This window comes from Hibiscus syriacus, unplaced genomic scaffold (genome assembly GCF_006381635.1).
Source record: "Hibiscus syriacus cultivar Baekdansim isolate YM2019G1 unplaced genomic scaffold, ASM638163v2 tig00111779_pilon, whole genome shotgun sequence".
NCBI lineage: Eukaryota > Viridiplantae > Streptophyta > Magnoliopsida > Malvales > Malvaceae > Hibiscus > Hibiscus syriacus.
This window is the reverse complement of record NW_024063176.1, coordinates 2,113,929-2,131,364: the sequence shown is the minus strand read 5'-3', so window position 1 is coordinate 2,131,364 and position 17,436 is coordinate 2,113,929. Positions and strand designations below refer to the sequence as shown.

The window sequence follows — 17,436 nt, the reverse complement described above, 5'->3', positions numbered from 1 at the left end:
CAAAAGAATGGAAATGTAAGAAGGTAAAATGTTAGGGTTAAAAGCCAAATATGTCTATGGGTTAGAATAATTATTAGTATAGTCAGAGAGTTAATAATGCAAATAAACCAAAATAAATAAAGGATGGTGACAGTAATACAAATTCATGCTTAAAGTAAGGTATCTTAAGTGTAATTAACCCAAAACTTGATATTTAGGCTAATATTAGCCATTTACGTTTGGTAGCCAACCCAAAATGGGTTTATGTCTATGGGTTAGAATAATTATTAGTATAGTCAGAGAGTAATAATGCAATAAACCAAAATAATAAAGGATGGTGACAGTAATACAAATTCATGCTTAAAGTAAGGTATCTTAAGTGTAACCCAAAACTTGATATTTAGGCTAATATTAGCCATTACGTTTGGTAGCCAGAACCCAAAATGGGTTTTCACTTTTGTTTTTCTCTCTTCCTGCTATCCTTCTCTCTTTTTTCTTAATCAGGAGGCTTCACGAGAGCCATGAGAGGACTGACCACCGTATATGGTGGTCCTTCTTCACTCCAGCTCTGTCCCCCTAAATGACCATATTTTCCTTCTAAATCGAAACCTAAGGCCAAAAACCTAAAAAAATTTCAAATTTTTTTTACTTTTTTTTTCGACCGAACCCCAAAACTAAACCTAACACACCAAAAGCCTCATCTTTTCATCTATTCTTAGCTTTAAACCGACCAAGAAGAGCCTCTCTGATCTCCTCTGACTGACGGCGCTCACCAAAACCGAAGGTAAAAGAAGTTTCTTTTTCGTTTCTTCTACTATATTTTGAATGAAATTAAATGCAAGGGAGATGATAACCTTTAGGAAAAATATAGTTCTTGAATTTGAAAATTTTCTTCTCTGCATATTGATAATTTTCAGATGATTACAAACTTTTTCGATTTTTTTCTCTCTATTTTTTTTTGTTTTCGTTTCTTTTTTTTTTTTTTGTTGAAAACCGAGAGCCCACGCTCTTGTGTTTGAGATTTTTTTTTTCTCCTCCCTTTTTCCTCTAATCCTCTGCTTATTTTATGATTGATATCTCCACCTAATCTTAATGGATGCATCTGCATTTTCTTCATTTTTGGTAGGATATTGACAGGTTAGGTATGATTTAGGTGATATGCTTTTGACTTTGCTGATATTGTTTGTTTGTTTTTGTTGTTCAGTGGCCGACACGGTGATGATGATGTTTCAACTTGCTTAGATGTGACTAGCCTTAGTGACTCGTCGGTGGAGAGGCTTGGTACTGTTATTAATCTGGGTCTGTTGGGTTGCTTATAATTGGGCCACATTTGACCTGCATAAAAATATAAACACACTTAATAATAATAATAATAATAATAATAATAATTTAATAATATTTTTTAACTCTGAAAAAAAAATGAGTGTCTACACACATCATTGCATAGATTGTTAAGAAATAGATGATTTCTTCGTCGGAGCCGAAATAGTTTTCGACTTTTCGGTGATTTTGTGATCACAGAGGAACTCGGCATCCCCCGGCATGTTGACTAAGCATCCCATGAAGGTCATTGCGTATGTCATTATGTGGTTGTAACATTGCTCGAATGTGACACGATTGAGGAGGACCGGGGTCGTGAAATTGTCGACGGTGAGATGTGGGATTTGAAGCACGCCGTTGTCACTCTTCCCTTGCTTGAACTGGATTCTTGCTAGATGAAATGTTTTGGCTGATGAGATCGATTGAAGGAATGCCAAAGACTCTTCGGTCGCACTAGGCTAACGAGGACAATGCTGTAAGACGCAATGTTCCTAATTATTGGTCGATATAGTGAGACAAGACACGAAATTCCTTAAATGACATTTAAAATTTAAATTTTATTGGTACAAGTAAAACCTACTGAATTGAAAAAAAAAACTCTATAGTATCCAACATCAGTTTTTGTTCAGGTCCATAAACTCCAGGCTGATGCAAATTAACAAGGTAATCATTAAACTCAATTAACATATATAGAGGGATCCGTCTAATTGTATTCAAAATTCAAGTGAATCTTTTATTTAAATTATGGACTAAATGACCTATATAAATAAACGCCATAAAATGAACTTTTTTTTACACATAAAAAATTGAATTTTCATTAGCTTTTTCTAATTTTTGAGGACTTATTTAATCATAATTTTTCAAAAAAGAAAAGTTTTATTTGATCCATAATAAAAATACGGACTCATTATCAACAACTAATTAGTTCAATGGAATGGGACACTAGATATTTTAAGCAAGATTAAAGGAGCTTCAATTATGACGTCGTGAATGAAATAAACTGAGTTTGAATAGTCACCCTAATAATAAACCTATGTTAGGGACGAAGCTATGTATAAGGTTGGGGGCACTACCCCTTAATTTTTTATCATTAAAAAAATATATAGAGATAAATACTTATTTAAACCTTCAAATTTTGGTTTATTTTGATTTTACCCTTCTCATTTTATATTGTTAGTTATACATTGCGCCCCTTGAATTAGAATCATAGCTCTGTCCCTGACCTATGTAATACTTATTTTGATTAATCAATCAATAGATCATATATGAATTTATTAAATAAAAAAAATTATGGACTCACTTGTTTTTTTTGTTAGAGAAGCCTATTTGTGGATTTGAGATGTTAAACCTGTATTTTTTTATTTTATTTTCAATTAAAAATATATAATAAGAACGCGTGACAACATTTTACGTTCACTTGTGCAATTTTATTGTGCTAACAATGTATAAAATAATTATCCTACGATTAATTATCAGTTGGTCTAGCATAATGATATGTTAGATCGCTTAAATAAAGATTAGAGGTTTTATTATTAACGTTATGAACGAAAATTTTGGATTGAAAGTATCGTCTCCCTAGTGAACCTCTACTAAATTCGATCTGAGCTAATTAATTAATTAAATCAAATATATATGGTGAGACAATATTTATTGTATTAGAAAAATACAAGAGATGAACGCAATTGGATTGGAATCTTATGATAAAATATAGAAATAATAATTTTGGATGTTATTGGTGAGCATATTCAAGAGAAAATTCCATAATTTCCCAATCCAAAATGCGTTTGTATAAAGAATGTTTCTTAAACAAATCATCGTTTAGTTTCTTAATTTTTTCATATACCTAACCCCAAATCAATTAATAAAGAGGCGTGGGGTTCAATTTCAATATAAATCATAAAACAACAACCATAATAGAAAATTATTTTGCCCTTGAATGCATATACATACACATCCTAACCTTGCTTTCCTATCTTAAACCGTAAAACCAATTCCACCCGTCTACTTATGATTTTAGTCACTTTTTTATATTAAAATTACAGATTTGATCCCTCAATATTAATTTATCATAATTTAATTATTTTTATAATGTTATTAGTAGGTCTAAAATAATAATTTGGTAGATGTTTTAAAAGTGATGAACTGAATTTCCTTTAAAATTATGTTAAGCATTTGATTGATATGTAAACTTATTATTAGTTGAGAGATATTAGGTGGTGTTTGATGATTGTCCATCCTTCTGATTTGGGCGGAAAGTCGTTGGAAAATGACAGTGATCGAAAATAGAAATTGTGTTTAGATTTTTTCTTTCAGATGATAGAGATAAATTAGGGAAAAACTTATATAGATTACTCGTTAACTCTTAAAATAACGTCTTCTTATATAATCTGCATCTCTAATGTCATGTATTGTCAATAAATTAGTGGGGGAACCATGAATAGATTGCCTTAAGGTTTATTTATTGTCATATATTCTATTTGATAAGAGAAGATGACTAGACAGACTAGATTGTCTAGTCATATATTTTAGGGTAAAGTACATGAATGATCTCTCGATTATAGGACGTTCCTTGATTGAGTCTCGACTATTAAAAGTTACAAAATGGTCACATACCTATTCATACGTTTCAAACTCGTCATTTTCCATTAAAAAATTAACGGCAGTCTGTGCTGGACGTTACCCTACTAACTGAGATTTGTTAAAATATGATTTCATATCTCAAACGACTATCATATCTCAGTCATCATGTTAGCGTCCATCTTAGACGACGGTCATTTTTTTTTATCAAAAAAGGATGAGTTTGAAACATATGAATAGTCGGGTGACCATTTCGTAACTTTTAAAGGACGAGAGACTTAAAGAATATTAAGATGAATTAAAATTAAATTATTCATATTAAGGTAAGAGTGTAATTTTACCATTATATTAAATTATAAATTTATAATAATACCATTTTAGGAAGACTAAGAACAGTGCAATTGGAATCTTTTACGCATAGTTGGGTACAAAAAGTCCATAATTTCCAAATCCAACTTGCATTTGTATAAAGAATGATGATTTTCATCAACTCAAACCATAATATATATACATTATTATAACTACACTACAGACAATATAAATGCAATCATCATTTGTTTCTTTTCTTTCTTCAAATTTTTCTATATCTAAGCAAAATCAAGATCCCTTTTCCAATACATATCATAAAATAACCATAAATCAGTGGTCGATTTTAGTCCTTCTAGCTGATTTTATTTATTTATTTATTTAAATTTAATACAGATTAATATAAATTAGTTCAGTTAATTGAGTATTCGTCGATATTTTGATAAGAGTCAAAGTTATAATCATGTCTCAAGAGTTTATTTGATCGTCAATTTTGAAATAAGAGTAACAATAGAACCTAAGATTACAAAATGATCATACAATGAAAGATTAAAATCTAATCAAGAAAATTCGAACAAAAAAAAAAGATAGAAACAGATCTAATCAAACATAATTTATTAAAATTTCAGAATAACTATTTTTGTGTGATTGAGTAACAATAAAACAATTATTTTAATTTAAAACTACTTAAGGGAGCAAGTTATGAAAAACTAAAGTAGAATTAAATATCAAATTTTAAGATAGTTGAAGAACTAAAATCATAATTAAACCTAACCTACATTGATTGTCAATCTCGTTTCTTATCATTTCAGTAAACAATCGGGTGAAAAGATCCATATAGAAACTAAATATAACTTCAATTCAGAAACTGATGAAATGATTACATACATGCATGCATACATACATATGCATGTAGTGTTTAATTTGCAGAAGAGAAATAATGTAAGCTTAGAACATTTGATCAAGAAGAATAACAAAAGCCATAGCGAAGTCCGTCCTTATACTATCAGGCTTAACAACGAGACGAAAAACGTCGGTTCCGAAGGCAACCCCTCCATCACCCTCTTTCCGCCTTATCTCCGCCACCAACCTGCGGTTGTCATCCAACACGGTGCACCGCCGTTGGGAATAAGACCCTTCAATCTCGTACACGACTTTCTTACTCCGATCGTTACCGTCGCCGCCGATAACGTAAGCCAAGCACGCGTTGTTCAGTATGTTGACCGATTTCTTCACCGAAAATCGAGGGCCCGCCGTGGTTTCTTCTCCCTCGTAAACCAGCCAGTTGTCCCCCAGTCCCAGGCTCATTTTCTGATAAGGACTTAGATAAATTTAAACGAAAATGGAGATATAAGAAAAGATATAATATACCTTGCGGCGGATGGTGAGGAGAGGTTTGCCATTGGCATCCATTAAAAGGATTGATCTTTTGTTGCTTTGCATGTAATTATCAACCCTGAATACTAAATCGCCTTTACCATCAAACACCGTGAACCCATCACAGCTTAACAGCAATGATTTTTTCCAGACTGTGAGAACCGCCTCCTCCTTTGGCGTCTCCTCCAAGTTGGACGGCTCGCCGCTGTTAAAACCAGCATTGGGGTGAACCTTTTTCATCCTGAAAGGTTCCAGCCTTTCGTCACTCCAAAACGAGAAAAACGATTGCAACCAGAAAGTTAACCACCTGCAACTCAGCTCAACCCAACAGGATCAAAGATATATATAAGTATATGAAAGAGGGAGATGATTCGACTTTTGACAAAAGTCTAACACGAGTAGTCTAACATCATGAAAAAGACGTCAACAAAGCATTCGATTGGACGGTGAAAATAGTTGAAAAACAATGGATGGAAACAAGAGGATGGCTAAAGACCAAACTTTACTTGGAGGGTAGTTGAATATTATAGTACTGTTGGGTTAAATTGTGTGGCTGAGAACTATTTCACGGTGGGACACAGTGGAATGATAAGGGCCTTTGTGTTGGATATTTTAGTGTACGACAATTGACCGATTCTTTGATACTCTATGGAGTTTTAGTAGAAATAAAACACGGGCTCGGAGCGGTTTTCCTGCATACATAGACATGGTTCCCACCACATTAGGAAGCTTTTCTTCTTTTCCCCCTCTTATAAATATAAAAGATTTTTCGTCTAGGAATATGAATCCACATAACTTTCTCCATGTCTCTGTCTTTCGTGTATCAAATAATGACATCTTTGGAATTTCTCGAAGTCTTCCTTACTTTCTAAAAATATTATACCATCTCCAATTTATTTTAATTTTCTCCAGTTTCATATCCTCTTACCTGCTATAATATCTTAACATAATCAACAAAAGACCCACTTAATCTATAATTCATTATCTGATAGCATATCTATTTAGCCTTTCATTCTATGAGTAGTTATGACTCTACGTCTGGCATTAACACTAATTTAGAGGTTGCACGATTATTTAGAGATGCTTGGTAATCAGATAAATCTTTCACGATTTTACATGTGTTAACAATGTGGCTAAATTAACTTGGATTTCTACTTTCCGTTGTCATGCTTTTCATAGTCCACTGGATATGATACTGTCTATTTTACATGATTGTCAAGCTCAACAATAGAACCTGTCTTGCAATGATTTTCATAGGAAAAAAAATCCCAAAACAACCAAATTCTACATAGAAATCATCAAACATATTGCTAAATTCCGACTCCTTATCATTTAGCTTTCAAAAGAATCAAAACCATACATAATTCCACATGGTATCTTTTATAGTTTCCATTGGCAGCAAAGAAGTGTTCAAATTATTAAAGCAAATGAACAAGCAATGTCATGCTACAAAGAAACCACAAGAGTCGGGAAAAAACGTCTTCCATGCATGAGTGGAGAGCCTCATTCCTTCTTTCCAATCCCATGAGACATGTTATAGATCCCTTGTCCCTGAAAAAACAACAAGCACAAAACATAAGCGATAGTTTCATCAATCTATTCTTTGGCAAATTCGAGCCTAAAATTGTTAGACGTGTTTAAGTTGGAAACGAACTTACTATTAAGAACAAGGAACTTGCAGCCAGAGCAGCAGGAATTGCGACAGAAGTGATCTTATCGTAAGGTCCTTTCAGGTAAGTGTGTTTGTGGATGTTTTGGAAATATTTCTGATACCCTATAAGCTTTTCCCTAGGTCTGAATGGTGGCTCTGACATCCTGCGTCACAAGGTAAATAATACAGTTATAGGTAATCTAATAGAGATGATTTTTAAAGCTCCCAATGCCCAATAAAACAACCAAAAATTCACACACCACAGAAATCCGCTAACCTACATCCCCATTACCCATAACTTCATGTTTACAAAAACAAGCAGACATCAGTTGCACTTGCATCAACAAGACACAAGATCTAATGGCAGCCCCCCCTATGTTACTTGGACCTTGGATGTTAATGTAGATATGGCTGGTATGGTTAGATTTTTCCAAATTTTTTCATGTATTTGGAGGACCTATGAAGGTCATATCCCCATATCAATGTGCCTGAATCTTGGATCAAATTACAGAAAAATAAAGAATCCGAACAGCATAGGCACCCTTTTATTTGTTAATTAAAAAAAAGATAGATTAAAACATGGGTGGCTGATGATCTTAACATAATATCAGAAGCTGATTTTTAGCAATGGAATAAAGTTAACCATCACAATATAGCCTAGAAATTGAATCTTACTAATCAAACCAATTCCAAAAAGTTAATCTAGACAATTTTGAATAAAAATTAGTCAATTCCGTTGCTGGAAATCTATACTTTCTCAAGCCATAAAGAGCAGAGATCGACTCCAATAAACCCAAACTAATAAAAAAAAAAATACAAATCAAAGAAAAGTTTGCCCCGTAAATCAAATCCGCGGATTATTATTTACATTGGTTCGATCAATCAATTTGATTTTTTTTTTAAAAAAATAAAAGATTTATATTTAAAAGAATCTAGTCATGATCCGAATCTCATTTGAGAATATAAAGCTTGGTCTTACCACATTCTCCCTGACCTTTCAAACCAAATGTAGAATAAAGAAACCACTTTCTTCTTTCAGTAGAGGTCTAAGTTTGAAGCCTTAGACATGGCTCAGAAAAGACCAACCAGCTAGGGAAAAAAGTGATGTTGAGAGTCAAGTCAAATATTTCTGAACTATTTCTTAAAATTTATAAGTGTAGGGGTGAACGTTCAACCGAGTCGAGTCAAGTAAAATTTTTTTCAAGTTATTCAAATCAAAGAGTACTATTTTATAACTCAAATTTTATTTGAAATCTTTCCAAGTCGAGTTTTCGAATTTTTATTTAAATTTAATTGTAAATATTTATAATATTATGATAATATTTGATTCTAATTTAAATGACTTTTTAATAATCATATATAATATAAATATTCATGTTTTTTTCATATGTGATACTCATATATAATACAGAACTGAGAGCCTCGACTCAAACTTTAAAATTAATCCACTAATTACTAAAAGTTTTGAGTTATTTGAGTTGTATTTTATAACTCGACTTGAATTTGAAATTATTTTCGAGGTGAGTTTATGAAATTAAAACTCAAAGTTAATTTGAATCGAATTTATATTACAAAAATATAATTTAAATAAGTAAGAAAATGTAGCACTAAAAATCATATTGTCTATAATTTTATATTTCACCGTCATTCATCATTATCTTTGCTAATATTTTAATAAAATTATTAATACTTAGTCCTAATCTGATTTGTACTTAACTCCTGATTATGAAAAGCAAGCAACCCAATAATTCATGTTTCTCAACCTGTAATTTCCCTCCGAACATACAAAAATCGACAGAGGCCAAGTTTTGAACATACTAGACCGTTAATTTATTTCGGATCATACACAAAGGACAAGTGAAATAACTTATCTGTATCTAAAGAGAATTCTAAAACAATTTTAAGTGGCTGCTAATTCGACCATGTCCGAATTATTCTAAGCGATCGGTCATGAGATTGCTTTTTGAAAAAAGTGTTAATGACATCTACTTCAGGGTTGGAACATTGACGGCTATTGCAATGCTAAGATTTGCATGAATTCTGAAGACAACCCATCTCAATCGTCTAAATATTTCCACAACATAACGTTTGGCATTAAGAGCTTGGGTCTTCATCCCTTCATGTTTTTTTTTCGAATCAATAGAAATAAATGGTAATGATTTGAGGTATTTTTCATCTCATTTTTCAACTTCTAGCATGCTGTATATATGTTGGAATTTCAAAATATGTAGGAAATAGAACGGGATAAGGAGGAGTGTTTTATTACCTTGCTCGATCGGAGTTAAAAGCTTGGGTGGCCTCCGTTTTGCGATGGCCGGCGTTGGGAGCCTTTGGGGAGGTAAACGACGCCACGTGGTGAAGAAGGGGAGAGGGAGAGCTAGGGATTAGAAACTGTCGAGCATAATAGAGATGGAGAAGGAAGTGTTTGTTTATTTTAATTTTTGGGTAAATCACGATAAGGTCCCTATACCTTTAGCATGTTTTACATTCTGATCACTAGTTTTAGGTTAAATTTCCCTTTTAGTCCTTTCTGTTTAAGGTGATTCGTGTTTCAATAACTTTTTGGGGTAAATCATTCCTTAGGTCCCTATATTTTACGCATGTTCTATATTTTAGTCCATAATTTCAACACTTTCCTTTTTCTTTTTTCCTTTTCTTTTGTATTTGATGTTCTATCCTTTTAATTTCTTACCCTTTTAATTTTAATATATATTTTTGTTTACTTATTTAATATAATTATGATATTTTTTATTAATTTAGTCAAAGTTACTATTTTATTCCTATATTCAGATTTTATTATTTTTATATTTAAGTTGTACATTTATTTTAGTTTCCTTTATTTACATGTAATTACCAAATAAGCTTACTTTCCATCCATTTTAGAATCATGTTAGCATTTGTATTTATTTCCTTTAATATTAGTCCGTTAAAATTTATTCTTCATATTTATATTTGCATTTACTTCATTGTAATAGGTAAACATTAATTGCATGAATATATACGTTTTATTGTACAAATATGTTTGTATTAATTGTGTGGAATTAACAATTATTCTCATATGTTTACGTGTATATTTGTGTATATATTTAACTTTCTATTATTTTATTATCATGCAATGATATGTTTTTACTATATTTACATTGTATTTTACATTTATTAAATACATCTTATATTATATTATGTACACATTACATGTTTTTATTTATGAATATATCGAACACATTTTATTAGTTTATAATAATATCTTACCTTGAGAGTATATGATAATATAATTACTTATTCTTAAACTTTACCTTAATATTAATTTTAATTTAGTCCCTATTGCATGATTAGTTTATTGTCTTTTAGTTTAGTAATTTAAAATTTATGCAATTAGGTCCTTAAACTTTTAGTCTCTTAGAGCCCGATATTTTAGTTCTTTAACCCTTTTAGTCCTCGAACTTCGATTAATGTCTATATTGACATAATTAAATAGGTTAAATAGAACTTCCATTTTAGCTTAGATTTCAAACTAGTCATTTAATTTAGGGGATAATTCGAGTCGGCCCTCGCGTAAACGCTCGAGGGACCATCTCGGTTATTCAATTCAATAATTGATTAAAATTAAATAGGATTAATATTAGAGTCTACGCCTTTAGATTTAAGCCCCTATGTTCTTTAATTTTCATAATTTGCCACCTTAAGTTAGAAAAAGCCTTAATTTATTTTTAGTATAATTACGATTAAATAAAATTTTGCTTGATTGGATTGTTTTTAAAACTTAAGGCAATGTTCACTTATTAAGGAGTTAACAGTATATCCTCTGCGATCGTGTTCATGGGGTGACTACTGGTAATTCTCTAAAAAAGTCGACACCCTTTTCAAAATCGCATCATGTTTTCTAAAAAACGAGGCAATGTTCGGTTATTAGACACAATAGTTGATCTCCCGCATTTATGCTCGGGAGTGAATGTTATCGGCCTTAATAAACGAATACCCTTTTTCAACTTTGCATCCTTAATGATTTTTAAATTAAATAAAGATTGGACTCAAAATTTATGATTTTAAATATAGGGTAATCAACTAGGTACCAATTTTTGGGCGCTTGTGGGGGTGCTAATCCTTCCTGTTTAGTTAATCGATCGATGAAATCGGCCAAGAGGGGGGTGATTTGGCAATAAAAATTTTGGTGGAAGCTTTTGTAGAAAATTGAAAATAATTGCACAGAGATTTACAGTAGTTCGACTTTATCAACCAAAGTCTACGTCCACTACCTTAGCTATCCACACTAAGGATTTTCCAACAAATTCACTAATTTGTTCTTTCTTTTGAGGCCAAAGAGATAACCTTACAACTCCCTCAAGAATTATACCCCAATTCTTGAGAACACTCTTTCTCAAAGAGAAGATTACAAATTTCGCAAACTTACAAGAAAACCCTCACAAGGTAAGATGATTGCACAATTCTAGAACAAAGAAAGAACACTTAAGAATAAATATAATTGAGCTCAATAAGTGTTCTTGAAAGCAAAATGAATATTGAATGAAAAATAGGCTTGAAATGCTCAAACTTGAGGTTTGATGCTTTCTCTTTGATTCTCTCTCTTGATTCTAGTTGCTTGATGTTTCTTGTTATTGATCAATGGCTTCTAAGCTTGTTTAAATACACCTTGAATCACTTCTGAACGTTGGGGATCATTAATGAAGTTATTGGAGCCGTTTAAGTGTGAAAATAATTAATATTTCTGCTTAGAGCGTGGGGGGAATCGGTACCCCCTCATGGGGAATCGGTTCCCAAAGTGTAAAATTCAAATATTCGACCGTTGAACAGTAGGGGGAATCGATACCCCCTGGGGGGAATCGGTTCCCTCCAAGCACACTGTTATTTCTCGGAGCAAAACCATTCAGGGGGAATCGGTACCCCCTTGGGGGGGAATCGGTTCCCTCTGGACAAACTGTAATTTTTGGCTTTGAAACGGTTCGAAATACTTTGTAAAATTGTTTTGAAATTATTTTAAGAATAAAACTTAATTTTACACTTTAGTAAGGATTTAAAATGAACTTTGAAATACTTTGAGTAATATTTTGATATTCGATTTAATATATTGAATATGCTTAGAAAAATCATTTTCAAAATTAAAATTCTTTTAATTTAATTTGTTATATCGAAACATCAAAATGTTTTCAACAATCTCCCCCTTTTTGATATAACAAAACATTTTAAGATTTTCTAATTTCAAAATGAATTTTGATTTTGAAAAATACTACTCCCCCTTACTTTAACACTTTCTCCCCCTTTTTGTTAAATCAAAAAGACCCTATAAAAACGTTTTAAACAAGAATTTTTGAAAAACGTAAGCCAATTGATTTATTAATATAAAGCTTAAGCTGCTAAGATCACAATCAAAAGAGAGGTTAGCCATTAGTTTCATAATCAATATTCATAAACATGTAATGGATAATTGATCATATATGTCTAAAGATGCAAAATAAACATGAAATCCAAATCAAATGCATTAAACATAAGTTCGAACAACCAAAAATAAACAATCCAAAAGCATTCAAAATGTTTTAACAATAATGCAAATATCCAAGTTCAATCCAAACAAGCAAAGCAAAGATCAAAGTTCAAGCATTCGTAGGAGGATCGAGAGGAGGAAAATGAGCTTGCATAGCTGCCATTTCATGAGTGAGTGCATTAATACGAGCTTTGGTTGCTTCATTGTTTGCACGCATCTCCCGGAGAATTTCCAATTATTGAGCTTCCATAGTCGAGAAGTGAGATTCTATGGAAGTGAAGCGAGAATCCAAGGATGCATAACGAAAATCAAATGTCTCCATAAATGATTGAAAATATGGAGGCACTTGATCTTCTTGCTGAGCTTGTTCCTCGTGCTGCTCCGGCTCATCGTCGGCTTCGTCAATATCTTGCATTAATTGTTCAAGCTCGGGATCGTCGTTAGCTTCTGGTGGAGCTTGTGAAGAACTAGCTCCCGGAGTATTCTCAGAAGATCGAACCCATTCACCGGTTTCTTTATTCTTTATCCATCCCGCTCTCGTTAAGGAAAGAATATTAATTTGTTTTTGAGAGGAAAGAAGGCATCTAGACCAACTCTAAGCCCGGCTTTAGAAAATAGATTACTCAGAATGCAACCGTAAACTAGAGATGAACAGAGTTTCTTATTAGGAACAAGATTTATGGTTTCAACAATTTCAGCAAAAATAATCTAGGTTTATTTTAATATTGTTTTGGAAACAATGTAACCACCAAAGATCCAAGGCTCTAAGAGTTGAGTAACGACCTCCGGATGGTCGAAACCACCAAGAAATCATTAAATGAAGAAAACGATCATGAAGATCTAAGACACTCGCATTATCCCTTCTTTTATACTGAGAACTTAAAAATTGTTTTTCATTTGATATACCATCATTATATAATCCTAATTTATTGGCTATGTAAGCCAAGTCAAGATGGAAGAATTGTCCTAGGAGATAGGAACGAACTCCTATGGTTTTAGTTTTAGATCAGTTTTTAATACAAACGACATTAGAATAGAAGATGCGAACAAGTTGATGGTAAACTATAGGTTCAAGGTCACAAAGTTTATCAAATTTCTACTCTTGTAAAAGAGAAAGATATCTAAAATTGATATCTATCATAGCTTGAAGAGATGGGATATGTTCTTCTCTAATTTTGTAAGAGTCAAAATACTGATAATACTAAAAACGATGATTTCTAGGACTAGGATGATTGAAGCACGAGTTTTGGATACTCATATTAGGATCAACAGGATTAGGAATAGGAATTTCAGGAATATGAGGAGGATTTGGAGGTGGATTTGGTTGTTGGTTTGAATGACTAGATGAAGACCTAGCACATTTAGGATTTGACATGGTTTAAGAAATTCGGAATAGAATGAATAACCAGCAATTATAAAACACATATACGCAATGTAATCAATCCCAAAACTCAATTGAGTCCTCAATAATTCAAGGTTCTCTAAACCAATCCTAATGGGCAAAGTTTTTTGAAAAACTTATTGAAAAATAAGGTTTTGAAAATCAATATATGTATAGTTTTCATAACAACAACATAATTCAATCAAAACACAATAATTTGAAAACCAATCTTTTTTATTTCAAAAATTTCAAAGAATTTTGAAAAATTCTTGTGTTTTTGATGAAATTAGTTGTAAAATCTAGTTTCTAATCACTAAACAATCAATGTTCGATCACTATTTCAATCTATAACTAATTAAAACTAGTTCTATGTTCAAAATCTGATAAAATAGAAGTTTTAGAAAAATACCTTGAAGATTTTCGGATTTTGTGAGAATGTGATATTTTTGCAATAATTTGATGATTCCAACATGTTTAGGAGAAGATATTTGAAGTAATTACGATAATAAACGTTGTTTTTTTTAATCAAAGTGGTGATTTGGGGAGAGAGAAGAGGAGAACGGTGAAGAGAAGATAGGGTTTGAGAGTAAAGAAAAAAAAATATGGTGTTTAAAACCAGAACCCGTGGGGGGTATCGATTCCCCTAAGGGGAATCGGTTCCCCTTCAAGGGGGTATCGATTCCCTCTGCTCTATAATTCAAAAATATGTATTTTAAATACTCAAAATGCTAAATTAATCTTCTCTAGTGGTATTGGCAACTCATATATCAAAAATTAATTATGTTCAATCAATCAAATTAATCCTTAAACTACATTTGAACATAAAGTTAATTTTTCATCAAGAATCATAAACTCCCCCTAACTAATAGCAATGAATGTAATCAGAAATTACTATTATAAGCATTTTTCATTTATTCTTTAAAGTGCTAAGATTATTTTAAACACTTAGTGAAGATAGGTCAGTTAAACCTAATTCTCTCCTAAGTGTCCAAAAACGTTCCTTGTCTAAAGGTTTTGTAAAGATATCCGCTAATTGATGCAAAGTATCAACAAATTCTAGAAATACATCTTCCTTAGTGAAATGATCTCTAATGAAGTGATGTCTTATTTCAATGTGCTTAGTTCTAGAGTGTTGGATGGGATTTTTAGTGAGACAAATAGCACTAGTATTGTCACACTTGATAGGAATGGTACCTACTTCAATTCCATAATCAAAAAGTTGTTGTTTCATCCATAAAACTTGTGCACAACAACTACTAGCTGAAATGTATTCAGCTTCAGTGGTAGATAATGCAACACAATTTTGTTTCTTTGAAAACCAAGAAATCAGCATATTTCCAAGGAATTGGCAAGTATCGGAGGTGCTTTTCCTATCTAATTTGCATCTTCCATAATCCGCATCAGAAAAGGCATGCAAGCTAAAGCTAGAGTCTCTGGGATACCAAAGTCCTAAACTAGGAGTGTCCTTAAGGTATCTAAAGATTCTCTTAACAGCTAGTAAATGTGATTCCTTAGGGCATGATTGAAATCTAGCACATAAGCAAACACTAAACATAATGTCCGGTCTACTTACAGTTAGATAAAGTAAAGATCCAATCATTGACCTATATAATTTAACATCTACACATTTACCTCCTTCATCTAAGTCAAGCTTTGTTGAAGAGCTCATTGGAGTGTCATGAGGCTTGCCATTTTCCAGTCCAAATTTCTTGAGCATATCATTGACGTACTTAGCTTGATTGATGAAGATGTCATCTTTTCTTTGCTTGATTTGGAGTCCCAAGAAAAATGAGAGCTCCCCCATCATGCTCATTTTGAATTCACTTTGCATTAGCTTAGAAAATTCTTGGCAAAGAACATCATTAGTAGAACCAAATATTATATCATCAACATAAATTTGAACTACTAATAAATCTTTACATTTATGCTTTAAAAACAATGTAGTGTCAACCTTCCCTTTTGAAAAACCTTTTTCAATTAAAAAATTTGACAATCTTTCATACCAAGCTCTAGGAGCTTGTTTTAAACCATAAAGTGCTTTTGTCAATTTAAGAACATGATCTGGAGGTTGTTCCATATACACTTATTCTTTTATAAAACCATTTAAAAATGCACTTTTAACATCCATTTGATATAATTTAAATTCATGAAAACATGCAAATGCTAATAACATTCTAATTGCTTCCATCCTAGCTACAGGAGCGTATGTTTCATCATAGTCTATGCCCTCTTCTTGAGTATACCCTTGAGCAACAAGTCTAGCCTTGTTTCTCACTATATTACCAATCTCATCAAGTTTATTCCTATATACCCATCTAGTACCTACAGTAGATTTATTACTAGGCCTTTCAACTAATGTCTATACTTTACTTCTCTCAAATTGATTTAACTCTTCTTGCATAACCATAATCCAATGTTCATCATTTAATGCTTATTTAATATTATTAGGCTCTATGCATGAGATAAATGCAACATAATTACAAATATTTCTAAGAGAAGATTGAGTAGTTACCCCTTTGGATGGATCACCTATAATCTCACCATCCTTGACATAGTTGTACTCTCTTGGATAAGATACTTCCATTTCTTCAATGGTTGGATTCTCAAGAGGATCATGAGTTTCCTCATCTTTCATTTCTTCCTTTGATGATGATTCTCCAACGTCATGTCTAACGTCATTTTCTTGTACAATACCTACATCATCATTAACACAAGAAACATTCCTCGAAAGGAGATTATCATCGAAAACAACATGTATAGACTCTTCTACAACTAAAGTTCTTTTATTAAATACTCGATAAGCTTTGGAATTTAAGGAATAACCCAGAAAAATTCCTTCATCACTTTTAGCATCAAATTTGCCAAGGTTTTCTTTATCGTTGTTTAAAACAAAACATTTACAACCAAAAGGATGAAAATAGCTAATGTTAGACTTTTTATTTTTGAAAATTTCATATGGAGTTTTCTTTAAAATTGGCCTAATCATTACTCGATTTACAACATAACAAGCGGTATTTGTGGCTTCCGCCCAAAAAATTTTTGACAAATTATTTTCATAGAGCATGGTTCTAGCCATTTCTTTTAAAGTTCGATTTTTTCTCTCAACAACTCCATTTTGTTGACGGGTTCTAGGTGCTGAAAAATTATGGCTAATACCATTAGAATTACAAAACTCATTAAATCCAAGATTTTCAAATTCAGTGCCATGATCACTTCTAACACTAGTGATAGAGTAACCTTTTTCGTTTTGGATTACTTTTAAAAATGTGATTAAATTTTCTAATGCTTCATCTTTAGTACTTAAGAATAGAACCCAAGTATATCTAGAATAGTCATCTACCAAGACAA

General features: G+C 32.0%; 2 protein-coding genes and 1 pseudogene across 2 annotated transcripts; all 3 read right to left on the bottom strand.

The window, feature by feature from the left end:
* The window catches only part of LOC120170410, a 35,347-nt pseudogene extending 32,884 nt beyond the window's left edge, over nucleotides 1-2,463 (bottom strand).
* Nucleotides 2,464-5,022: 2,559 nt separating this feature from the next.
* On the bottom strand, nucleotides 5,023-5,849 carry LOC120170273 (protein LURP-one-related 8-like). Its single transcript, XM_039178249.1, has 2 exons — nucleotides 5,554-5,849; nucleotides 5,023-5,493 (listed from the first exon to the last, which is right to left on the bottom strand). The coding sequence occupies exons 1-2, from the start codon at nucleotides 5,797-5,799 to the stop codon at nucleotides 5,131-5,133; spliced, it is 609 nt and encodes a 202-aa protein (XP_039034180.1). The 5' UTR covers nucleotides 5,800-5,849; the 3' UTR covers nucleotides 5,023-5,130.
* A 997-nt stretch (nucleotides 5,850-6,846) lies between these two features.
* Nucleotides 6,847-7,388, bottom strand: LOC120170285. Its single transcript, XM_039178257.1, has 2 exons — nucleotides 7,218-7,388; nucleotides 6,847-7,110 (listed from the first exon to the last, which is right to left on the bottom strand). Exons 1-2 carry the CDS (start codon nucleotides 7,371-7,373, stop codon nucleotides 7,063-7,065), a joined length of 204 nt encoding a protein of 67 aa, XP_039034188.1. The 5' UTR covers nucleotides 7,374-7,388; the 3' UTR covers nucleotides 6,847-7,062.
* Between the last annotated feature and the right edge of the window lie 10,048 nt (nucleotides 7,389-17,436).

Excerpts from the sequence above, each read along its gene's own strand:
- LOC120170273 (XM_039178249.1), bottom strand. The coding sequence starts at position 5,799 with ATGAAAAAGGTTCACCCCAATGCTGGTTTTAACAGCGGCGAGCCGTCC. Across the intron at positions 5,494-5,553 it reads TCCTCACCATCCGCCGCAAG|AAAATGAGCCTGGGACTGGG; the intron begins GTATATTATATC and ends AGTCCTTATCAG.
- LOC120170285 (XM_039178257.1), bottom strand. The coding sequence starts at position 7,373 with ATGTCAGAGCCACCATTCAGACCTAGGGAAAAGCTTATAGGGTATCAG. Across the intron at positions 7,111-7,217 it reads CAAGTTCCTTGTTCTTAATA|GGACAAGGGATCTATAACAT; the intron begins GTAAGTTCGTTT and ends TTGTTTTTTCAG.